The sequence below is a fragment of the Harpegnathos saltator genome, unplaced genomic scaffold, assembly GCF_003227715.2.
Source record: "Harpegnathos saltator strain DR-91 unplaced genomic scaffold, Hsal_v8.6 scaffold171, whole genome shotgun sequence".
Classification (NCBI taxonomy): domain Eukaryota; kingdom Metazoa; phylum Arthropoda; class Insecta; order Hymenoptera; family Formicidae; genus Harpegnathos; species Harpegnathos saltator.
Window position 1 is genome coordinate 330562 of NW_020229952.1, and position 26998 is coordinate 357559.

Genomic DNA, 26998 nt, shown 5'->3' on the forward strand with positions numbered 1-26998 from the left:
AAAATCTACGGACGCCCTTACTTGGACTCGTGCCAGCGCATGTCGCTTTCACTCGGAGTTGCCACGAAGTTTCTTTCTCCTCCTTTCTCTTTCTTCCTCTTCTAGTGTTCGATCAACGTCGCAACATCACCCATCATCTTTCGCCCTTTGTCCCTCACGTCCGATGCACACATGCGTCTGTGTGTCAGGTACGATCGTCCAAGAACGCTATTATCGAATTACGTTGATTTCCCGTTGCCTTCGCGACCATGGCATTACAAGCGGCGTTGCTACTACGCAACAAGGCGCAGAGCACCGTCATTGCTATCTCTCCCGCATTCTAACGATATTAAAGTTCGCCCGTTTCTTCTCTATTTTCTTCTTCTTCTTTTCCTTCTCCTTGTTCACGAAAAGGTCGGGCAAGAAAATAAAAGATGTACCCAGCACACCCAATGCACACGGTGCTAGTGTTTCTCTCTCCTCTTCTTCACTCTTTCTCTCTTTTACTTATTGTTCTCTCGTTCGCACTGATCCGCGTCCTTGTGATCAAAGAGTAGAAGTTATTCTCCGCGAATTCTCCCAGGATTATCGAAAAGTAAAACAAGTAGTTGTTTGAAGACGAATAGAGAAGCAGATTCTGTCTATGCTTGCTATTGACTCACGACATAACCGTTCGCTCCGGCGATATTACTACTCCGGCGAAGTTCATGTCGACTCTTGGTTGCTGGAGGAGGGTTTCAAGTTCATCTGATATTCAAACGCCAAATATAAACAAGTAATGGGCGACTCCACGTCGCAACGAATTGATGCTCATTGATTACTTTCACAGTCGATAGACGGTCGGAAATTTGTCTATTATTTGCATGAAATACTTTCGCAATAACAGATCTCTCCTCACCGTTTCATATCCATTTCCTCATCGATGAATTTAATACAACTAAAACTGTGTAATCATTTTTCACTGCACTAGACGCATGTATTTCCAATGTGTGTTATTCGACTATATTAAGAGACACAATAATATCTTGCATTAGCTCTTTTAGATTTTGCAAAAATTAAATCTTTTTTGCAAAATATCCCCACCCCCATTATTTTTGCAAGTTTAAAAGTTTTTATTAGAACAAAAATTAAAAAGCATTTAGTATCAAATTCATCCATACATAAGAATATCAGTTTCTGCAATATCATTTTTGGGAAATAATCAGTAGAGACAGAGAGAGAGACAGAGAGAGAGAAAGATAGGGGGAAAGCAGGAAGGAGAGGGGGAAAGGAAAAATAATAAGCGGTTTTTCAAACTATCCCTAAACGGTTAATTAATACTTCAACATCTTTCAGCCTATAATATTTTTTTCGTTGAAAGTACGATATCCTGCACGATGCTTGCACTGATAGGACTTGCGATCGTTTAAAAATATTAATATTAAGAAATGAAAATTCGACATGTGTATTAACACAACAAACACATTTCTAGCGCGCACGATAGATATAGAATCCGAAGGTACAAATAAGAAAGTTGTATAACAAGAAATAAAATGACAATAGCTTAGGAAATGAAATTCGAGTCCTACGCCTATTCTATGAATTTATTGTCCGATGTTTGTCTGATGCAGCAGGTTTAAATGCATATTTTTAAGTAGGAATATTGATCGTAAAAAGGAGAAAAGAGAAATAATATATGTCTATATTATTCGTTTCTAAGAAACAATTAACAAGTAAAAGCCATTTTTAATGAGATTTACTTACAGAATTCACTCCACTACACCCACTTCACTAATGAGTTTATTTTTTCTCTTCAGTATCTCAAAATTTTATGCTGTTTGAAAAATGACAGTAAAATTTTATTTCCAATTTGACACTTTCGGTCTGCATATTGCCTGTATTTTGAATTTTCCGACACTTTATATATTTAAGTTATTTTCTGTACCATTAACAAAATTTTTGCATTAACATAAGTATTTATCCAAAAACTAGATAGTACTAATATCCGCAGTAGATCAAAATATTTATTTATTGTTTGTGCTCGCTACAATTTTTGCCACAAGAGAGAGAGAGAGAGAGAGAGAGAGAGAGAGAGAGAGAGAGAGAGGGGGGGGGAAGAGGAAGAGAAAAAGGAACGGAGAAAGGAAGATTGACTCTCATCATTTTTTCACTCATTTTTCAACAAAAATTCCGTTCTGCCTTGTATTTTCTTTGTTTTTATGCCTTGTACTTTATTTATTTTACAGTAACGGCGACAAGGTGACAACGTAGACAGTAAACGCACGTAGACAACAATCGATTGAAAATGGCTAAGAGCGCTGAGAGATTGCCTGGTTCTTCCACCAGACTTAGGACTAGAGACGACGGATGCTGCTCCGTGAATTTCTTGAAATACGTCCTTCACATTTACAACGTGGTGTTGTTTGTAAGTACAACATGTGATTCTCCTTATTTTTCTCTCTTCTGATTACGCACGCGCACGACAGTGCGAAATAATTTATTTCGAAACATGTTTATGGGCGCACGTGCGTTAGCATAAATGAAGGACGCAGGTCGTGAAATTGTGCATCCTGCTTCATAAAAACTCGCTCGACCCTTTGCATCCCTGACGAGGTCGCTTTAATCAAAGTCCCGTTTCTGTAACTGCCACTGTAGACTGCTGCAATCGCGGGTTCTTCTTCGGTAAGTTCGTAAAATCGCCTCGTCTATACTACAAGATCGTCAAGTGAAACACTTTATTTTTCTTAAAGTTCTCCCAAAGTTTCCTGCAAGTTCCTCTTGCAAAACGAAACTTTGTATAAAAAGTCGGTATTTTCAATAAAATGGAGAAATTGATTCTGATTGCAATTTATTAATGAGATAATCAAAGATATTAATGAGATAATCAAAGTATAGAATTTCCGTGTACAATTCCAATAATATAAATGTCACAATAGTATTAATAACAAAATCAAAACTATACAATAAATAAACAAAAAATAAAACGAGGATAATTACACATTGCAAAAAAGATTACTCGAAATCATTGGAATTGAGTTAAACGAATTTTATTTCATCAATTTATATAAAGAACTATTCTCTAATTCTTTCAGCAAAATTCTGTTGTCTTTTTTAAGTCTTTTGTTTGTCTAAAACGAAATCAAAATTGAGTTCAATGAGACAATTGTGAAGCTCGGCAAACACATTATTCTATGGTCGTATTTATTATTTAATTTATTTAACGATTCATTTAACATTCCAATCATAGGTAAAGGTTAATATAATTAAATATAACGTTATTGTTTATGCTTGCTACAAGAGAGAGAAAGAGAGAGAGTGAGAGGGGGGGCGAGAGGGAGAGGAAAAAGAATAGAGAAAGGAAGGTTGATTCTCTCACGATTTTTTCACTCATTTTTCGACAAAAATTCCATTCTGCTATTTTCTTTCTATTTCTTTGTTTTACAGTAACAGCGACAAAGTGACAACGTAGACAATAAACGCACGTAGGCAACAATATAATTGAATATAACATTAAATAAGTCGTTAAATAATCCATCGTCACGTATTATATTATTCAAATGATGCAGTTAAATCAATCTTATGATAGTTGAAAGAATATTTATATCACACATACTACGTTTCAATTACATTTCAGTTTTGCTAACTTTTTACTTTTATTTGACTAAGTTTTTCAATTTAATTTTTTATTTCAAGTTATCATTCTAACTCGATTTTAGCTTTTTTCGACTGGAATACAATTTACTAAATAAAATTTACTTAACTTCGATACTTACTGTTAATTTCCTTTATCCGATTTTTTTCTTCAATGTAGAAATATCATGATTATATTGATTTGATAATGAAATAATAAAATGAATGGCATATTGGCAAGATTTTTAATAAGAATATCAAAAAGTAAATGTACTAAGTAATTTGCCTGCTCAACGTTACACGAAAGTAAACAAATTTAAGAACTAAGATTTTCCTCTATTTCATCAATAGGCGTGATATATTAAGCAATAATTGCTGATTGTGGCAGATGACTATTACTGGTTCCCTCATGTTAAGACTAATTTTACATAACAATTATCGATTCCAGATTTATTAACGTTCGAGCTTCAGCGCGTGATGTTGATTTCACTACATATGAAATTTTCAGAAAATTTATGCGTTATTATTGTAAACGTGAACGTATTGTACATACATCAATCGAATGTTAATCTGCTGATGTTGAAATCAGATATTCTTTTGCATGTCCATATTGGTGCATGTTGGCATTTGATACTTAATATAAAAATAAAGAAAAAAATGTCGACGCTCATAAGAGGATTATAGGATTCTTGTCGGGTTGTAAAATATTGATTCTTTTACATTTTCTTAGCTTTTTAAGAATCTACTGCAAGAAACTAAAGGTACAAATGTTTTTAACGCGTTACAAATTTTTAACGCGAGAAACATAAAAAATATAGAGACAAAGTAGAGACAATAGCGAATTTTGCTTCTTTTCTCCATCCTTCTGTAATGTTATTATTAGGAAGTTGCATTAATTCATGCTGTTTTTTACTTGAAATATTTATTATTTTCATAATATGTTACAATCGGATCAATTAAAGTAACTACCATTGTTTATGACTATTTTTTGCCATTTTTCTGGTAAAAGTTGAATCGTTTACCGAAAGAAGAATTTGTCTTTTGAGGCGATTCAATCATCGACCCATTTTCGAAGTTTCTCAAGGTTGGCGAAGTGCATGTTTTCCAAAGAGTATTGCATAGAGAGGAACAGGTGAAAATCGAAAGAAGCAAGATCGAGGAAGCCGAATGCAGGGAAACTTCCCATTTTAAGCTCATCTTGCCATTTCTTGCCACGAGTGGTTTAATGTTGCCACGTTGGAAGATCATTTTCCGCCTATTATTGACTACTGACGGTTTTTTTGCATCAATTCGTCGTTCAATCGCTTCAGTTGACGTTGATAAAATGTGGCACTTCACTGGCATTCCGAAAGTTTATGATACATTACGCTTTTCATATCCCACAAAATGCATAGCATTATCTTCATTCGGTGAATATTCCACTTTGATATCGATATTGAAGGTTATTTGAAGTCCACCCACGACTTCCTCCGTTTCGGATTTTCGTAGTACATCTACTTTTTGTCCCCAATCACGATACACCACAAAAAGCTCTTCTTCCTATTTAGGAAGCAAGGAAATGTAAATGTTCAAGCGATTCAACTTTGAGCTTTCTGATAATTGATGAAGGACCTATTTTCCTTTCTTATGGATTTTCCCTACATCGCCGCCTCGAAACGATTGATTTGTTGATCCCCGCCGTCATCCCAATAATATTAATGCAAAAAATACTTACATGTACAAGAAAACCTGATGTATTTTACAATACATAGTTACTTTACGTTACTTTACGTTATCAAATCACTACATGAAATGCCAGCTTTTCCGGTATGACGCACGTTTATATAGTCGCCCTATGTTCAACAAGATACATGTATATATTACTCCATACGATGATGAGATAAATACTGTCGAAAATCATTCAAGATGTAAAGAGTGAGGTCGACCAGTATCAAATGATGTACATCAATAACCAAAATACACGATAACGTTTATCGCTCTGGGAAATGACCTTGAAAATAAAAGTCAAGGTCAAAGTCAAGGTCATCATAAGGTAGCTCACTTAAATCCTTACAACTTTTATTTAGATCATTTTCCTTGAAACTTCAATACTGAAGAATTATTTGGGGTGGAACATTAAAATGGGACACCCTATATACTCGAAATTTAATGTATATTCAAGATGTATTATCTGACCACGGATTATTTTATAATAGTAAAATATGTACACATTGTTCAAAAATCATGTACATTCTATTCAACTTCTTTTGTTAATAACTTTTTAATGAACAATGAGCGACGGCTGCAACTTTTTGCATAACACTCAGGAACATATTCTTAACAACATATGTCAAGGTCATGGACTTTTGAGGAGATTGACCTTATGTGCATATTTACCCTTATAAGGTCTTACTTTATTCGGATCATTAATTTCATGTAATAAATTAACTTTAAACTTAAACGATCTACGGTTATACAGTTTAGGGAGAGATAAAGTATCTCCCGAAAACTGCGCGGTTACCGCTTCTAGGTTACCGCAACATTATGCGTCGTGCGGATAACGTCTTCTCGTGTTACGAGAATAGGAAGAGGTTCCTTATTTTTCGAAAAATAAGACACCTCCACGCCGCGCCATCCTTTTTACTTCCAGCTCTCTTCGTCTTTGTCCTTGTATCATTTTTTTCTTTCCCCCTGTCTCACTCGTATTCTCGATATTATGAAAAAGTAGAGTACCATCGACGCTCGTGTGATATATGCCATAAAATGCTAATAAAGTTCTCGTCATAAAGTGCAGACATCTTACACGATGTCTGGGATATAAGCGCAAGCAACGAAAAATAATGCACATAGCGGAAACAAGATAAGGAAGGAAAGAAAAAAGGATGAGAATGACAGAAGATCGAAGTTTTTTAAAATGGACGAGAAGGAAGAAAAAGCAAAGTGAAAGAAAACTGATCGACGGTCCACGCCTGCTAACTTTGTAGTAATTTCGATCTCGAAAGTTATTGGCGCTATAATAAAAAGCGCAAAATTGGTAGAGAATCTGGCAATTAACTTCCAGTTAAGACGATTTCAATTGAAAATCGTCCACTATACAAGGTGTTTCATTTTAAAAAACGCACTTCGATAATTCTTCACCGAAGCATTTTCAGCAAAAATGTTTCGGACAAAATTTGTATGATTTCCAGGGGGACATAAAACAACTATACTATTTTATTTACAAATGGGACCACTTTCGAAATATTCACTGATCACGGATCACCGTCTTTTTCTATTTAATTAATTTAAACAGCTTTTGTCTGAAACATTTTTTTATTTGTTTAATATTTTTTGAGGTATTTAAGGAAAACTTGATAACTTTTTCAATATTTAACTTACGATATCTCGCTAATTATTTGTCGGAACAAAAAATTGCACTAGATTTTTCTGCTCTATTTAATTTCAAGAATGTATGGTTACAATAGCGCCCTGACTTTTGTTAATTTGATGATTTTGAAATTTCCAAAAGTCAGTAAATTAACAAAAGTCAGGGCGCTATTATAACAATATATTCTTGAGATTAAATAGAACAGAAAAGTCTAGTACCACTTTTTCTTTCGACAAATAGTTAGCGAGATATTATGAGTTAAATATTGAAAAAATTATCAAGTTTTCCTTAAATATCTGTATAATAAAATCTAAATAATAAAAAAAAAATATTAGGCAAATAAAAAATGTTTCAAACGAAAGTTGTTTAAATTAATTAGTAGAAAAAGACGGTGTAATAAAAAATTGGGTTTTCCATTTAAGAAAAGTAATAATCAGTGAATATCTTGAAAGTGGTGCCATTTGTAAACCAAATAGTATAGTTGTTTTATGTCTCCCTTGAAATCATACAACTTTTGTCCGAAATATTTTTGCTGAAAATGCTTCGTTGAAGAATTATCGAGATGCGAGGTCGTGGATTATTTATTTATGATGATTATGCCTAAGTTTGCTTGTAATATGTTCCTTTATTTGTTTTAAGGGACTACATACATTCTGGGGAATCAAAAAAATTGATCTTCCAATTTTTATATTTTTTGAATCTTTAATGTTTCTAGTCACGCAACTTCTACGAACGCGGCATTATGTCCCTCCTAGAACATTGGCAGAAGATAATCGATCAAGATAGACAATACATTCTCGATTGAATAAATGTTTAAGTACAACAGAATTTATATTTCAATTTAGGGCAAAATATTGCAAAATTTAATGAACGACTTAATATATATAGTTACAGCCACTATATTATCGCACGGATTACCAGATTACTACCTCCCCTATTCCCCTTCCATCCTTTTTTTATTAGGTGTACAAATAAGTTTTAAAACGTTTATTGTGTGATGTATATTGCTGGTTTACAAATCAGAAATTCTCCTGCGGTTTTGTCACGTGACTGTAACCAGTCCAGAGTAAATAAAAAACGATGCAGAAGTTAGCTCAGCATTCAAACGTTCTTAAACGTTGGTAGGTGAAAGATGGTAAGCGACAAAATATTTATTCGTTACTGCATTCGTTATGAATTTCACCAAAGAAAAAATATTGTAAAAGTATACGCATCGATATGCTCTGTTCTTGGGGAGAATACTATATCGAAAAGCACGTATGAATTTTGATTCAGGCGGTTTAAAGCTGATGATTTTGAGGTTAGTGATCGAGAACGTAGCAGCGCAGAAAGTTGAATAAATATAAGCAATTGCAAACATTACTGGATGAAGACTCTGCGCAAACGCAAAAAGAAGTTGCTAATCAAGAGGAAGTAACTCAAAAAACTATTTCTAATCGCCTACACGCAATGGGAAAGATTCACAAAGAAGGAAAATTAGTGCCACATGAACTGAGTCAGAAGAACAATGATGAGCGTGTCATGAAGTGTTTGAATCTGTTAAACAAACAACGTAGGAAGTCTTTTCTGTGGAAAATTGTGACGGGCGATGAGAAGTGGATATGGTTCGACAATCTCAAACGCAAAAACGCTGGGTAGATCCCGGTCAAGCAACGACATCAACACCGAAGCGCAATATTCACTCGAAGAAAGTTTTGTTATGCATTTAGTGGGATATCAAGGGTGTGCTGTATTATGATCTCTTGTAACCTGGTTGTCTCTTGTAACCTGGTGAAACTGTTACTGCTAATCGCTACAAGCAACAATTGCTGCGATTGAACGAAGAAATCAATCGGAAACGTCCATTTACTGGACTCAAAGGATTGCGCCCCGTTAAATTACTCCGTGATAAAATCAGGCCGCATGTTGCGAAATCGGTCAAGGAAACGTTATTGACGCTTGGCTGGGAAGTTTTGAAGCACCCGGCGTATAATCCCGACATAGCCCCTTCAGACAATCACTTGTTCCGATCCATGCAAAATGCTTTGTTTTCAGTTCACTTCCGGACATTTGACGAACTGCAAAAATGGGTTGACGACTTCATCATGTCACACGACGAATACTTCTTTACTGCTAAAATCCACTAGCTGCCTGACCGATGGCAGAAGGTGATAGATAATGACGGCGTATATTTTGATTAATAAATGTATTGTTTTCTCTCAAATACGTTTTCTTTAAATTGTCTTTAAATGCAAAATAAGTTTTAAATGCAAAATGCTTTAAAACTTATTTGTACACCTAATACATAGGATCCATCCCCACCCTTGAAATTTAGGAGGACGCGCAATTTAAGTATGCTAAGTCTATGGTCCTATTCATAGACATAATATACTTAGACTACGTGTTCCAGGAATGGAGGTATAACTCACTGTGAAAAAGATGCACTCTGTTTTTACTGTACGTTCTCTCTCAAACACTCTCGATGGAAGGGGAATAAGAGAGGCAGTTGCTAACCTATAAAGAAGTACAACCGCTGTATTTTTATTTTTTTCCGATATAGTGATCAATCTAGATCACCGTGCCTTCAGCTCACTTCGAAATATATAAGGTGTCCAGTAATTAGTTGCCAACCCGTAGTGTGAAGGTAGATTGGGTTAAGACAAACATAAAAGTCCCATACCGTTTTGCGAGATTCGCAATAATTATCGAGTTATTAATTACAGAAATCTGACGAATGAACACGTGCTGAGATGGATGATTGAAGAAGCGTCGCAGCCTCTCGAGTTACAACGCGATCTAGTCGACCCAGCAACTGTTGGCGGCATGCGGCGCGACGTAGATGCGGCGAGATAAAACGCGAATAGCGACGCGCTGTCCTTCTCCTCGCCGCACACTGACAACAGTACCTGGGAAAAATTAATTTTTCTTAATTCGTTTACAACAATTTGTTAAAAAAATTCTTTTTCAACCAATTTGAAACACCAATAATCATTGCTAGAACCCATTGTCAGAAACCCAATAGTTATTTTTTTCATATCTCTATTGGTCTAAGGATGAGCCTTAATCGGTTAATAATAACGAAATTGTATTTTTTCCATTTTCTTCAAATAAAACCAGTACAGATGTTTATTTTATACTGCACTAATGCACTAACAAGGAACATTCGCGAAATGTGTATCTCCAATTTCAATGAAATTTGGCATATTTGTAGAATAGTAAAAAATAAAAAACCTGTAACAAAAATTTTTTTTATCGACAATGACACAAGTTTAAGGGGTGAAACTACTCCTTGTGAACCGGCTTACCATCTGTCCCTCATTACTTATCGGACATAAAAGAAGAATTTATTATGAAGAATTATTACGGGTAGTAAAAAGTAAATCCAGTTTGACAATCCAACATGCAAAAAGTCAGGTTGATTTCAACCAACCATTGACAACAAAACACAACATTCACGGTTATAAGATTTTTCTATATATCTAGTGATTAACAAAAAACTTGTAAGAAGGAATGCTTTACTATGAAATGTTATTACCGAGACAGGCTACTGACAGTCACAGGAGATCGCTATAGTCAATAATAGTGTTTGAAACAGGCTATGAAGGGAAAACGCTATCAAATAGCCACATATTAATGCAAAGTCATCTTGTTTCACGATAATATCAAGCCGCATATTGCTATTGCGATTAAAGAGATATTGTTCAAGTTAGATTGGGAAGTTCTGCGTACTCCATGTAGCGCACTTAGCATATTTTCCAAGCATCAGCCCATTTGATTTTCATCTACTGAGATCAATGTAGCACGGTCTATCTGATACACGGTTCCAAACCGCTAAGATAGAGTGAAAATAAGTTGATTATGGATTGTCTCAAAAGATGGGTCACTTTATCAGCACGGTATTAAATCAATTGCTGAAAAATGGCAAATGGTTATGGATTGGAACGGCCGGTACTTTGATTATAACACTATATTATCTCGTTGTTGTTATAACCTATAAATAATAACTTATAAATATTAATAATTTATAAATAATAAGTAACTTATAAATATAAATGAATTTAACATTCACGAACTTTTGCAAGCATCTAATATCTTTTTTCATTAAAATCTCAAAATTTCACGTGGTTTGCAAAATATCTTTATCGAATTCATTTTTAAATGCATGCGATTTAATTTGCGCGTCATTAAATCAAGATAAAACTGTTGACCGTGCTGCATCCTCGTTTGTTCCGAAGCAACCGTGCATGGAGGTTTCTATGATTACGTGCTCGCAGTCTCGTTTGCACATCGATGACGGTAACACCGTTGAATCCAGTAACTTTAGTCTGGCAGTGACTGAACTTCTCTTTGAATGCAATCAATGGGCATAAATGCACGTGTTAAGTGGCCGGTATTGTTGCACCACCATTGTTCGGGACAGGTTATTGTTACATTATGCCTGTATTATTAAATTTTATTACGTGCAGACATTTAAGGCTGTGCATTCATCGCGACTTATGTCGTGCTATGTGAATGCGAATGAATGTAAGTAATGCGCATCGTTCATCTGTTCGAAAATTTGCGAAATATAAGAAGCTAGTATTGAGAGATTATGATATACCAGGACCAGGAAAATCGTAATATATTAATATTATCACAACCTGGAATTTTCTTTTTTTACTTTGTTTAAAGCAACCAATTAATCCCGATATTATCCTGAATACATTTTTTGTAAAATCACAAAGAAAATGGAATTGTTAAATATTAAGAATATAATATTAAAAGTTACTTCTCTTCTCCTTCTCAAGTGTATTCCCGACCTATTTTCTCTCTTTTCTTTCGCAATGTGAAACTTGCCAACTACTTTTAATTAGAAGATAATGATCTTCATTAAAAGTTTTGACGTTCCGGCGATCAAGATTCGGAACTGCGCATATACTATCATGGCATAAGAAGTAAAAAGTAAATGATTTCAACGGATAAAGATATATCAAACAGAAGGTGAAAGACTTTTTAATTAATTTCAGATAGGTATGGCTATATAATATAAACTTTAATATAAACTTTAATCATAATTGCAAACATACAATGTTAATGTTAACGATTATAAAAGATGCTTACTCTTTTTGCAATTCTTACTAAGATTTAGTTGTTAACAAATTGTTTAAAAAATCTGCCATTGCAATGTAATGCACTAAAAGTAAAAGATGTAAACAATTCATTAAACAACAAATTATTATAGCAATGTTATTACAACGTTATATAATAACATACAATATTTTCAAATATGTCATTTTTAACATTGTATAAATCATTATTGTGAACATTGATCTGGAGATTTGGACATTATTAAAATTATATACAGGATCTGCCAAAAGTTCCGGAACAGCGAATTATTTCAATAAATAATGATTGTTTAAAACAATGTTTGAAACAAAAGTTGTACGGCTTAAAAAAGCTATCAGATATTGATAATTGTTTGACCTTGTAATGACCTTGAGAAACGTTATCAAGGTCGACAAAAATCTTAAATGGAACTCCCTATTTTTTGTTACATATTCTTATAGTTGATACTGAGACGTTTCCGAAACACTGGTTATAAATCTTCTTTCCATAAGAACTTTTCCAGTTATGGGACTTAAAAGTTAAAATACCACCGGCATTAGCATTATCCAGTGTATCCAGTGTAGCAGTATCCATGTACCACGTGAAGATTGCACGGTCGGATTTATACCTCTTGTGTGTGTGTGTGTGTGTGTGTGAGTGTGTGTGTGTGTGTGTGTGTGTGTGTGTGTGTGTGTGTGTGTGTGTGTCAGCAGAGATAAGGACCCCACGGTTCGTCACTGCCGTAGTATTTGCGTATTAGTATGCAGCATAGCGACTGAGCGTCCACGCTAGGTAGTGTTTTATCCCCACCACTCACACGAAGAGCACTCGGGCCTACGCACGCTACGCACACAGAGCTGGCGCAGCTTCAGTAAATTTACTAAAGAAGATTGGTGCGAAGTTAACTTTGTCTCAAAAAACAAAATCAGAAATATCAACCTGTGGATATAATCTACCCTATACGAGGGTTGCCTTTTATATTTCGGGAATAGAGAACAAAAAAAGGAAATTAATCATCGTACATGGGTTTATTGTTTTTCAAAATATTCTCCATGAAGATCAATACACTTTTGCATGCGCTTGAACCAATTTTCGAAGCACTTTTTCCATTCCGATTGAGATACCTCCAAAACATGCATTTTGAACGCATCAACCGCTTCTTCAGGCGTCGAAAAACGTTGACCTCGTAACTTATTTTTGATTTGCGGGAATAAAAAGAAGTCATTGGTTGCCAAATCAGGGCTGTACGGCGGATGACCCATCAATTCGACTTTTTCAGTTCTCAAAAAGTCTCTTGTTTGAGCCGATGTGTGAGAGCTCGCATTGTCCTGGTGGAGAATGATGCGTCTTCGGCGGTTGGTTTCCCTTATTTTTCCGAAGACTTCTGACAAACAAATGGTTGTGTACCATTCAGAATTGACCGTCCGACATTGCACTAATGGTACAGTTGCCACATGTCCGGTTTTTCTGAAAAAACAGGCGACCATTTGCTTCGAAGTGCTTCGTGCGCGAACAACTTTTGTTGAATTTGGCTCATCTTGAAAGACCCATACAGTCGACTGCTGTTTACTTTCGGGCTCATACGCATAGATCCATGATTCGTCACCTGTTACAATATCATAGATGTGTTTTGAAGCACCGCAATTGTATTTCTTGAGTATTTCTTTCGACCAATCGACACGAGCCTTTTTCTGAGCGATTGTTAAATTATGTGGGATCCAACGCGAACAAATTTTTTTGACAGCCAAATGTTCATGTAATATTGAATGTATGCTGGTCCCACTAATGCCCAAGGATGCCTCAATCTCACGATAAGTCACATGACGATCTTGCAATATCAGTTCACGCACAGCATCAATGTTTTCTGGAACAACAACCGATTTTGGACAACCTTCACAAAATTCATCACTAAGCAAACTACGGCCACGATTGAATTCTGTATACCATCGATATATAATGGTTTTTGATGGTGCTTCATCACCAAAAGTCGAATTAAGTTCATCGATGCACTGTTGTTGAGATAATCCACGTCGAAAGTTGTAAAAAATAATCGCACGGAAATGTTCACGACTTAATTCCATTTCTTGGCCGACATCAATTTTTCATGTCACTGTAAACAACACAAATGGCGCATGGACATCAAAACGTTCTGAGTAAGTATACTGACAAAAAGTCGAACTTTACGTTAGGGACGTCGGTTATCAGATGGCAGCACCTGGATCGTCCATTCCCGAAATATAAAAGGCAACCCTCGTACTAACATTTTATTCATTCTTCGTTTAGTGTAATTGTTTTCACTTTGGACAATGCGTTTAACTGATAAGGAAAGAATTACTATTCTTATGATGCGAGGTTTTGGTGATAGGATTAGATCTTATCAAAAAGTAACCAATTTATTTAACAATATATACATTAATCGTCCTCCAATTTCAAAATCATCTGTTTACCGGACTGTTGATCGTTTTGAAAGAACTGGATCAAATGAAGATGAACCAAGATCTGAAAGACCTAAAGACACCACTAACAACGATAAAGCTCTAGAGATTTTGCTAAATATAATAGAAAATCCTCATACAACACTTACAAAATTATCTCAACAAAGTGAAACTAGCATAACATCAGTTCGTAGAATTCTACAAAAACATAAGTACCACCCATATAAAATGCATTTGGTACAGGAGCTGTCCGAAGACGATTTTGACAGGGGAATTGAATTCTACGATACGATGATGACATGATTTAATGATAATAATAAATTCTTTACTTGGATTTGTTTTTCCAATGAAGCTATCTTTGAATTAAATGGATCAGTTATTCGGCATAATTAGAGGTACTGGACTGGTGAAAATCCTCATTGGATGAAAGACTGTCACACACAGTATCCCCAGAAGATTAATGTTTAGGCTGGGATGTTCTCTAATCGTATCATAGGGCCATTTTTTTAGACGGGAATTTGACAGCAGAAATTTACTTGAATTTGTTGCAAAACCGAGTGGTACCAGCTATCCGAAACATTGTTGGAGATGCTTTTGAACATGTTTGGTTTCAACAAGATGGGGCTCCATCTCATTTCGGTTTAAATGTTCGTCATTTTCCACATGAAACTTTTGTTGGTCGATTGGTAGAAGAGGTATGATAGAATGACCGCCAAGATCTCTTGATCTAAATCCGTTAGATTTTTTCTATTGGAGACATTTAAAAAGTATAGTCTATGAAATGAAACCTAGGAACATAGACGATCTAAAAGAAAGAATATTTAATGTTTCAGATTCCATTACATCAGAAGTTTTGAGAAATGTTTTAAATACATTTTATATTCGTTTGGGACACTGTCAAGCAGCACAAGGCCATTAGTTTAAACATTTAACAGGATAATATGCACACATACTACCCTCGACAGACACAGGCTGTGTACACGCACGCTACATACACACATAGCAGAGAGAGTTTGGAGTCAATAAATACTATGACAGTGTCGAACCATGGGGTCCTTATCTCTGCTGTGTCACACACACGCACGCACGCACACACACACACACACACACACACACACACACACACACACACACACACACACACACACACACACACACACACATGCACGCACGCACGCACGCACGCACGCACGCACACACGCGTACACACACACACACACACACACTCACTCACTCACTCACACGCTCATACACTCATACACTCACACACGCACGCACGCACGCACGCACGCACGCACATGCAAGAGGTGTAAATCCGACCGTGCAAAATTCAGACGTTGCTCCCTCTGACTATCACTTATTTCGATCAATGGCACACGGCCTGGTTGACCAGCACTTCCGGTCTTGAAGTCATGAAGAAGTAAGAAATTGGATCGATTTGTGGATCGCTTTAAAAAATAACCAGTTTTTTCAACGCGGATTCGTACACTGCCCGAAAGATGGGAGAAAGTAGTGGCCAGCGATGGACAATATTTTGATAATAAATGTATAACCAGTTTTTTTACAATAAAGCCTCGAATTTCGGAAAAAAAACGGCGGAAGCAAAGTTGTACACCTAATAAATAAATCTATTTCTTATAAATTTTTGAATATTAAAATGAATCTGCTCTTCAAATTATTCTATCACATCAAAGATTTGAGTAACGACTGATTAAAATTTTCAAAATAATCACTATTATGGTTATTTTTGACAGTCTATAAATTATGAAATTTATGTCATACTGAAGTCAGTGTAAATAATTCTAATAGATTTCTGGATGCTGAAAATAAATTACTTCTAAACCGGATGGATCAATTTGGATTATGGGATTCTGTTTTTGATGAATTTATTCAAAATTACTAAAGATCTCTAATCTCTCCTGATAGAATAATTTGAATTACAAATCTGTGTTCAGTATAAAAAATCTACTAAAATCGTTCATACTGATTTCTGTACCGCGTAGATTTAATAATTTTACTCAAAAAACCCAAAAAATGAGGTTTCAGCTAATGGTTACTAAAAAAACTGACGTAACAAACAAATTTGGAGAATAAATTCATTTTCAGCATTCAAAAATCTATAAGCTTCACTTACACTGACACTTTTGTAACTGACTCTTATATTATAAATCTGTACAATATATTGCTATTATCTAGGAATCATGATATTCACACGCCCGTATGTACACATGCACACTATAAAACAGAAACTTCGTACGAAGAGAATGAAGAAATACACCGAGCACAAACTTGCATTAACAAACACTTTCATATATGCGTTTGTAATCGCAATTGAATAAAAGAATAAAGAATAAAGAATTAAAAGAAGAATAAAGAATTAGTATAAAAAGGCAATGGACGTTTAATAATGCTTTATATTGCGAATTATAGTATGATTTACTTATTAATCCGATTGTAACGAGCTCGCATTAAATTCTCTTTCGTCAGATGTTGTTTACTTGTCTTATCAAAGGTCAACTCTCTTTTTTCTTATCGGCTTAGTGTAATGTTACGACGTCAATATTTAATGCCGGAGCATAAATGTAATACTACCGAGACGCAACATTATCCCTTTCTTTCAAAATTGTCGTCCCAACAATTCAAGGAGGTTCTAAGATCGTCTTCTAACTATCCAAGATGAAGATTTCAGGATACTAAGACAGTTTCCTATTCTATCTAGTCTGAGTTACTGCTCTATTCATCGTTCTTCCAGGTCCTAAATAGATCCAGGATGTAAAGAAATTAATGTTGATCCCTCCTGAGCTCCGCGTCCTATTTTTCCCCTATAACCGTCTACAATGCTGAATCCGGAGCATTAAGATGGTTTCCTGCCTTATTCTGCTACTACTGCAAACTCTATACGTACCGGTTCTTCCAGATCCCATTCAAACACTTTCCAAGAGAAAGAAGAAACTGATCCATCTCGAGAAAAAGCCTTTTTTTAATAATGAACATAATTTCAGATATTCGATCCTCTGTTCTCACTCCAATCTTTTTCTTTTCTTGATAACAAAAATGAAAGTAAGTATACATCCAGATCTTATATCAAACATTACAGATACTATTAATAGTCTCTAAATATGACAGATGTGACACCTGAATCTGATCAACCACTTGACAAATTTTACAAATGTTAATCAATCCTAACAAGGAAACTAATCGAATTTAGCAATTCTAACATAAACCTAATCATTCCTAACCTAGCAACTTAGCTTTTATTTCCATTAGAACATGAAGGTCTACAAATAATAACACATCATAGTCCATACCTTCCAACTTAAATTATCACAGCCTGATGAAAAAAATATTAGATCTTAATTTGTATCCAAAAGCAACCGCTTATCTATTACTAAGGCGACAGTTTAAACAATTACTTAATTGTTTAAACTGTTGCAAAACGCAGTCTCAAATTCCACCTGCTGCTCCGGATATCCTTGCCGCTCCTGCTTTCGTTCCTCTTGAAGCTGCCGTAACTCCTATATCATAACTTGAAGTACTACCGTCTTCGATATAGTCACTTGAATCTAATTTCGAATTTTCCTCAGAATGTGCAACACAGACATTCTACAATTTACAGTCACTTAATAGATACCGTACTCCACTCACGATCTCGTTCGTAATTATTAGGTGCGTGAATTAATTCGGTCCGTTTTTTCTTCCAAAAAAAGACTTTAGTATGAAAAAACATGAAAAAGTACATTAATCAAAGTATTTGCCATCGCTTACTATTATTTTTTCCCATTTGTCTGGCAGTTGTTGCATTCCGTGACGGAAAAACGACTCGTCCTTCGAAGAGATCCATTCATTGAGCCATTTCTCTATTTCTTCATAATTATTGAAGTGCTGGTCCGAAAGCCCGTGTGCCATCGATCTGAACAATTGATAATCGAATGGAGCAATGTCTGGTGAATACGGCGGGTGAGGTAAAATGTCCCAAGCCAAGTGCTTCCAAGGTGGCCTTCACAATTTTTCAACATGTGGCCGAGCGTTATCGTGCTGGAAAATCACTTTGTCGTGTCTCTTTGTATATTCCGGCCGCTTATTCTTCAATGCGTTGTTTAAACGGATCAATTGTTGTTGGTAAAGTTCGGCAGTGATGGTTTGGCTCTGTTTTAATAGTTCATGATACACTACACCCTTCTAGTCCCACCATATACAGAGCATTACTTTCTTGCCGTGAATATTCCGCTTTGGTATCGATGTAGATGGTTTTTCTGGGTCGCTAATGGATTTCCTTCGTTTGGGGTTATCGAAATATATCCACGTTTCAACATTTTAATCGTACAAAACTAAAATACTATATTACTATATTACCCAAAAGTATAGTTAAATATTGAAAAAGTTATCAAGTTTTCCTTAAATATCTCAAAAATATTAGACAAATAAAAAAATTTTTCAGACGAAAGTAGTTTAAATTAATTGGTAGAAAAAGACGGTATAATAAAAAAATTGAAGTTTCCATTTAAAAAAAGTAATGATCAGTGAATATCTCGAAAGTAGTGCCATTTATAAACAAAATGGTATAGTTGTTTTATGTCGCCCTTGAAATCATACAACTTTTGTTTTCAACAAAACATTTTTGCTGAAAATGCTTCGTTGAAGAATTATCGAGATGCGTTTTATAAAATGGGACACCCTGTATATAATTCGTTTCACGACGAACTATACTGTGTTTACCATGCTGTGCAATATAGGTGCGAGATGACACTAAATTCTGACATGAATATATAATAATGCAACAGCCTTGTATGCATGCGAGGAAGTTCTCCCGTAGGGAATTGAGATACTCCCTGCTTAATTAAATGGCTTAATTAACTATAATTAACTATATCGTCAACAAAGTTACTAATTACTGGTTAATAAGTACCTACGCTACTCGAATGAGGCATCCGTTCAACTCTCTTACTTGCAATTTGTCACATTAGACTAATGTCGCGCTCTAATTTCATTAACAGTTCTTGGAAAAATACAAACGCTCATCTTTTACGTAAATGGAGTAATGATATTCAATAATATGTTTGATTTCAACCGTTAAATAACTACCCGTTTTGTAATTGTTTATGAAACTCATTAATTATCGTTGGTCGCGAGTCAACTGTTTGTAATATTCGACTGAAGTTATAGACATATGATTAATTATGCTGTGCGAAAGTTAATTAACTAAGTTATACTGCCCGATATGACGCGAAACAGACGTTATATTCATATGTGCCTTCTAATTTGATAGATTGATATCCCCGTTAATATCACTTTGTGATTATATTATATATGAGATCTTTTTACAGCAAAAATTAATGTAAAATTCTTATAATTGTGCGTGCACAAACGCATGCGCGCATATATATTACGCGCGTACATGTATATTATTAGTGCGCATATATTAGAATATAGTGGCCAAGCATTACGTACCATTCGCCGTTGCCGGGATATTGTAAATTGACTCAGACATCTCCTCGAACTTCATTTAAATAAGCCTGAAGAACTCGTCTCATCGGAAGATGCACACTTATTCGCTAATTTCCTTTAATTAATAACTGAAAATTTTACGTCGTTGTTTACAAAGTAAGGAAGGCTTTTTGTACTCAATTCGATGAGTTTTATCTATAACGGACGTATGCTTTAGTTCCGACATCCTATATAACATAATACTTTTTCGTTTTAGAAAATAAGGCCTGCTATTATGAAACTCATTATATATTTTTACAAAATATTTTCTAATATCAGTATATCCTTGCTAGTAAAAAATGTGATAAAATAGGAAAAAAATTTAATATGAAAGAAGCTATAACATTCTCTCTGTGTATACTCATCACATTCACATCTCATTGTACTCGCAGGGTCATTCTCTCTTCTCACTAAAATCGATAACGATACCGACAATAAAACCAAGTTAACGCGAAGACACTCATTCACACTTCATATTCATTTTAATTCCGTATAAAGTCAGGTCAAATTGTTCACATCTGTTTGCAAAACTTTCCGTGTCTTTCTTCTACTTGCCCACTCCCTTTCACAACATCCTCTTACTTATCCCTTTTCCCTTGATAATTGACAGACGCATCACACAGTTGCTCATTTTGACGATTAATTCGCGATTCGATCATACCGAATACGAGTGACAAGTGCGAGTAAGCAATATATTCCCGTTACATTCCCAAAAGCGTTCATATTTTGTCGCGCACGCACTGCGCGTTACAGCGAGCGTGCGCGCAACTCACATACCGGCGCCGTGACGCCGACAGAATGCGATCGGCGTGTGTTCGCCGATCATTGAAACACTTTGGCGGTACATAAACTGCGTTCCGAAAAATAGTGCTGATAATACTGACAATACTGATACTGATGATGAACTTGGAAAATTGTTTTCAATCAAATTTGTGATATTTTGTGCACTAAGTAAAATTGGTATTAAGTTGACCATAAGTTCAAATTTATTTTTAATCCTTATTCCATTCATGGGTTATATTATTCTGCTAATTACTGGATGATAGTATAGATGCGTTTTGTTTTCCGCGCTACTACCCATTGACCTGACATACTTGACGATTTTGGAACAACTACTATACATTACAGTGGTTGCGTTCCGATATTCCGATGTCAGTACTGAAAATGCATAATTTATATCACATATACTATAGATTTTCAGTGCTGGCAATTTGATGATTTTGAAATTTCCAAAAATCAGTAAGTTAACAAACGTCATGGCGCTATCGTAACAATATATTCTTGAGATAAATAAAGCAAGAAAGTCTAGTACCACTTTTTCTTCCGACAAATAATTAGCGAGATATCGTAAGTTAAATATTGAAAAAGTTATCAAGTTTTTCTTAAATATCTCAACAAATATTAGACAATAAAAATGTTTTAGACAAAAATTATTCAAATTAACTAGTAGAAAAAAACAGTGTAATAAAAATAAGGGTTCCCATTTAAAAAACGCAAGTTGACCTTCAAATGACCTTGAAAATAGAGGTCAAAGTCAAAGTCAAGGTCATCGTAAGGTAGCTCACTTAAATCCCTACAACTTTTATTCAGATCATTTTCTTTGAAACTTCCATACTGAAAAGTTATTTGAGGTGGGACATTAAAATGGGACACCCTGTTATATACAGGGCGCACGATTTATCTGAAGACATTGAAATATCTCGAGAACTATGCATTGGATAAAAAAAGTGGTTAATGGAAGTTGTTAATCTCGAAGGGGGACATCCAATGATACCAAACTCGACCTCCCACCCCACCCCCTAGGGGTGGGGGTTGGGGGCAACTTTGAAATCTTAAATGGAAACCCCCATTTTTTATTGCAGATACGGATTCTACGCCACAAAATACGTAAATTTTGTCCGAAACTTTTTTTTTTATTCGTAATAGATGGCGCTGTAATCGCAAAAAAATTATATTTTCCGCAATTCTCCAGAAATGATCATTGGATTGAGAAATAAAAAATACCTGTTCAATATTTTTAAAGAACATAATAAAAGTTATTCCCCCCCCATCCTCTCGGGGTAGGGTGGGTGATAACGTTCAAATCTCAAATGGGGAGCCACATTTTTCATTGCAGAATTAGATTGTACGTGAAATTTTTATTGAAACAATTTTTTTCATTCATGATAGATAGTGTTGAATTTTTTCGAGAAACTACTTTTAGCGTTACACAGGAACAACGACGAGGACGTAGTAGTTTTATGTTCCCTTCGAGTGCTTTTTTAATGTGAGTTCCCTTGCCTCTCACTGATCGGGGTGCTTTTTTAATGTGAGTCCCCTTGCCTCTCACTGTTCAATTAATTAGAGTAAGTGTTCGAAATTTTTACCTTCAACTTCAATACACTTATTGATCCTTTTTTCAAATGACTGTACACAGGATAGAAACATATCTGCGGGAGTTTCAGCGCAAGCGTTTTTTATGCGTTCTACCATGTTTTCACGAGTTGTTGGCACTTGTTGACCTTATCTTTCAGGTAATCCCACAGAAAGAAATCCGGCGTTCTTTAAAATGTTCTTTAAAAATGTTCTTTATGTATGTTCTTTAAAAATATTGAACATCTCTATGTTCTTTAAAAATATTGAACAGGTATTTTTTATTTCTCAATCCAATGATCATTTCTGGAGAATTGCGGAAAATATTATTTTTTGCGATTACAGCGCCATCTATCACGAATCAAAAAAAAAGTTTTGGACAAAATTTACGTATTTTGTGGCGTAGAATCCGTATCTGCAATAAAAAATGGGGGTTTCCATTTAAGATTTCAAAGTTGCCCCCAACCCCCACCCCCAGGGGGTGGGGTGGGAGGTCGAGTTTGGTATCATTGGATGTCCCCCTTCGAGACTAACAACTTCCATTAACCACTTTTTTTTATCCAATGCATAGTTCTCGAGATATTTCAATGTCTTCAGATAAATCGTGCACCCTGTATATATACATATATATATATATATGTGTGTGTGTGTGTGTGTTATATTAATGCTAAGATATATTAATGTTAATTAAGCTATATTAAGGCTAATTTTAATCGGCACGTTTCAAAGATGATCCGACATTTTGTCAACATATCGTTGTGGACGGTTAACGATATCAATACAAGTTAAATATAAAAAAATATCTCCACTTATCGTACATAGTTTTTTATCAGAAATGTCCAAATAGATATAACTCATTTGAAAATTAATTTAAACGCAGAAGAGAGCGGCATGTAAGAATACGTAGTTATATAGTACATAATAACTTGATATAGTTATTAATATTGTTGTGCCCGCGCGTGAAAGAAATAACTCGAGATATACTAAACGAGAAAAGCTTTATTTACAGCCTAGAAAAACGGATCTTAATCAATCCAAAATAAATAATCGCACGAATTCGCTTTACGTCCGTACGCTGTGACAGGACTAGAGCGACTCTCTTATTATTCCCAGTTGTTAGTAAACAAACTCCTTGACAACGATAACAGCTGTTCACATTCTCTATATGCCTTCTTCACAGAGCGTCTTCTCCCAAGAGCGTGGGAACAATACGTTCCCCAAAGGTGTGGGCACAACACTGTCCCCTCTCTTCCAAAATTGTCGTCCCGACAATCCCATGGAAAAAGTTGTTCGTGATGCTCTTCTTCAAGTCTATCTCCAAAATTTCAAGCCATCTTTGCTGCTCCAGGGCACCTTTGGCGATCCTTTGTCACAACCTGGACTGCTGTCTCAGGTTCTCTTGACTACGCCATCTCTTGTCCCAACAGCTATCAGGCCGAAAAGTTGTCGACGTGACTCTCGAAGTCCCAGCTCACCGCTCTTCAGCTTCTTCTTCGGATAAGGGGGGGGGGTATAACCCGTGGACCCGACGTTCTTTAAAAGAACACCCCTAATCCCCGCCCCGGTATTCACCCAAAGCCTCACGGAAAAACCACGGTCAAAAACCGTGAGGAGGGCGGTCCTTAACGGATCTCAGTGGAAAAAGACGTCAGCGACTCGGAAAACGGAAAAGGAAAGAGGAATGGGAAATTCTGAAAAAGGATAAGAAAACAAACAAGTATATGTATATACATGTATTAATTCTTTTAATTTTATTTAATATCTCTTTCTCGAAAAGGAGCCAAACGATCTGCATGAACCACTTTTCTTTTATGTTTGAAAGATTTGCCTATACAAAACACGACATCACTAAGTTTCTTTATAATTATAAAAGGTCCTTCCCAAGAACTTTGCAATTTCGGAGCTTTTCCTATTGTACGACGAGGATTGAAAAACCAAACCTTTTGACCTTGTTCAAATGTCACTTGTCTAGAACGTTGATCATACCAAGATTTGGTATTTTGAGACCTAATTTGAAGACGACGTCTAGCAAAACGATGAATTTCATCCAGTTTTTTTCTTAATTTAATAGTGTACTTTTCTTCTTCTTTATCTTTAACTGAGGGAGGCCGACCTCGAAGAAGATCTAAAGGTAAACGAAGATCCTGACCAAGATACATTTCGGCTGGAGAAACTCCAGTTGCTTCATGTTTAGAGGAGCGAAAAGCCAGTAGAAACAAAGAAATCCATTTATCCCAATCTCGTTGATTATCAGAAATATATTTCGCCAAATAATTTAAAATTGTTCTATGTTGACGTTCAACTTGTCCATCTGACTGAGGATGAAGAGGTGTAGTACGAGTTTTCCTGATTCCTAAAATATGAGACATCTCAAGAATTAATCGTGACTCAAAATTCTTTCCTTGATCAGTATGTAATTCTAAAGGAATTCCATGTCGAGAAAATACTTGTTCAACTAGAAACTTAGCAACAGTGGTTGCTCTTTTATTTTTCAAAGGAATAGCCTCTGGCCATTTGGTAAAACAATCTAGCACAACGAGCACATACCGATTTCCATTAAGAGTGGTAGGAAGAGGACCTAAAATATCAACTTGTATTCTTTCAAAAGGAGCACCTACATTATACACCTGAAGAGGAGATTTCCCTTTTTCAGAAGGACCTTTCTTAGCTATACAAATTTTGCAAGAAGCACACCAATCCTCTACGTCTCTCTTGCAAGTTGCCCAATAAAAACGTTTACGTATCCTTTGTAAAGTTTTATTAATTCCAAAATGACCACCGGAAGGTGAATCATGTTGTGCCCCCAAATGTTGTGCCCGCGCGTGAAAGAAATAACTCGAGATATACTAAACGAGAAAAGCTTTATTTACAGCCTAGAAAAACGGATCTTAATCAATCCAAAATAAATAATCGCACGAATTCGCTTTACGTCCGTACGCTGTGACAGGACTAGAGCGACTCTCTTATTATTCCCAGTTGTTAGTAAACAAACTCCTTGACAACGATAACAGCTGTTCACATTCTCTATATGCCTTCTTCACAGAGCGTCTTCTCCCAAGAGCGTGGGAACAATACGTTCCCCAAAGGTGTGGGCACAACAATATATTTGTCAATATTCACATCTTGTAATATCATTTCTCGCACTGATGAAATATTTTTAATTATCGTTAACTCTAAATAAATTTTCATGATCACAAAAAGGTTAAGAAGGATTTGAAGCTAATTAAAACTAATTAAAGAAATACGATATTATTAATTATTATTCTTTTAATTTATTAAAACGTAACTAACTGCGAGTATAGCATATATAAGATATATAAGCATACATATATCGCGAATTGTATTTATTTTCTATATTTTTGACGATTTAAATTAGAGTTAAGCATTGAAATAATCAGTGGAAATCAGCATAGCAGTCAACGTATTAACTGAATTTTCAAGTTTCTGAAAAATGTGGCCAAGAGTGACCTATATTCATGGTCAAAAAGGTTTTTAAATCATTTTGGGCTTAAAATAAAGTTCAAAATGTATATATTATAAATATACAAGTGCCAAAGTTGTCGAGCCTCAGATTTCAGAGATATGACCCATTGAACATTAGCAACAAAGAAATAGTACGACAGGATCAGACGGTTGGTCTTAGACGGATGAGTTGTTGAAGTAAATGCGACGGAAGGCAAAATTAGAGGCTATAGATTAAGAGAAAAGTGTTTGCAGAAAAGTGACAAAAAGAAGCTCATTTAAGGCAAGAAGAAATATCAAAGTAGCGAGTACAGAGAATAACAAAGCAAAACATTGAAACAAGATTAGGCAATGAAAGAAAGGAACCATGCTTCCGTAGAGAAAAGTATTTATGCTTTCAAAAGTTTCTTTCGAATTAGATTGAACTATATTATCCATCAAGATAATGAAGATCAGAGAAATACAGAGATATTTAGCGCGTAGTAACCGCGACTGCATTTTAACGCAGAAAGCACTGATGCTATCTCATGGAAATGGAATTTTTAATCGATTATATCTCTATAATCTGAAGTATTACCACTTTGGCACTTGCATATTTATAATTTACGCACCATAAATTTTATTTTAAGCCTAAAATAGTCTAAACATTTTTTAGTTTTAATTTGCACCAGTGACCTATAAGCGGCTCTGTACTTTATAAAAGTTTTTCTAAATTTTTGGAATAAAATTTTACTTTATAAGAGCGACAGAACTCTTTAAATCACTCAAATACAAATAGTTTTTCGCTTATATTTTGAATCATCAAATAAATTTATTTAAAATTGAAAAGTGAATCTGTACATATTCAATTATGGAAAAATCAAGTACATTCTAAGTAAAGGAAATATTTACTCGTATAATATGCAAGAATTTTTGAATTTGAATGTATTCACGATTTTCTAATTAGCTGTATTGTTCCGAGTATATCTTCATTTATTTTGAAGAATTATTTTGAAGAACATTTTACTCCAAGAAATTTAGAATATATATTTACAATAATATATGAAAGTTGTACATTGTACAACTATATTGTAAAACTTACATTTACTATTTACTTTCGCACATTTATATACATTCCCATGCAATTTAATGCAATATACTCAGCACCTACACACATACGTATACGACATGAGAATGCAGTACGAATACAGTACAAAACATTAGCAAATAATCAGGATTAGTTTCTCTATCTCTCTATCAGCTCTCTATCAGGGATGATAATTAGCTA

The 26998-nt window shown here is 35.1% G+C and overlaps 1 protein-coding gene across 6 annotated transcripts in view; it reads left to right on the forward strand.

The window, feature by feature from the left end:
* The window catches only part of LOC105184469 (CD151 antigen), a 277736-nt gene that overhangs the window by 214100 nt on the left and 36638 nt on the right, over window positions 1-26998 (forward strand). For all 6 annotated transcript variants that reach the window (XM_025297179.1, XM_025297180.1, XM_025297181.1 and 3 more), the window contains one exon: window positions 2205-2383. In XM_025297179.1, coding sequence (XP_025152964.1) covers window positions 2264-2383 — 120 coding nt within the window. In that variant the 5' untranslated portion in view covers window positions 2205-2263. The remainder of the gene's footprint in view (window positions 1-2204; window positions 2384-26998) is intronic.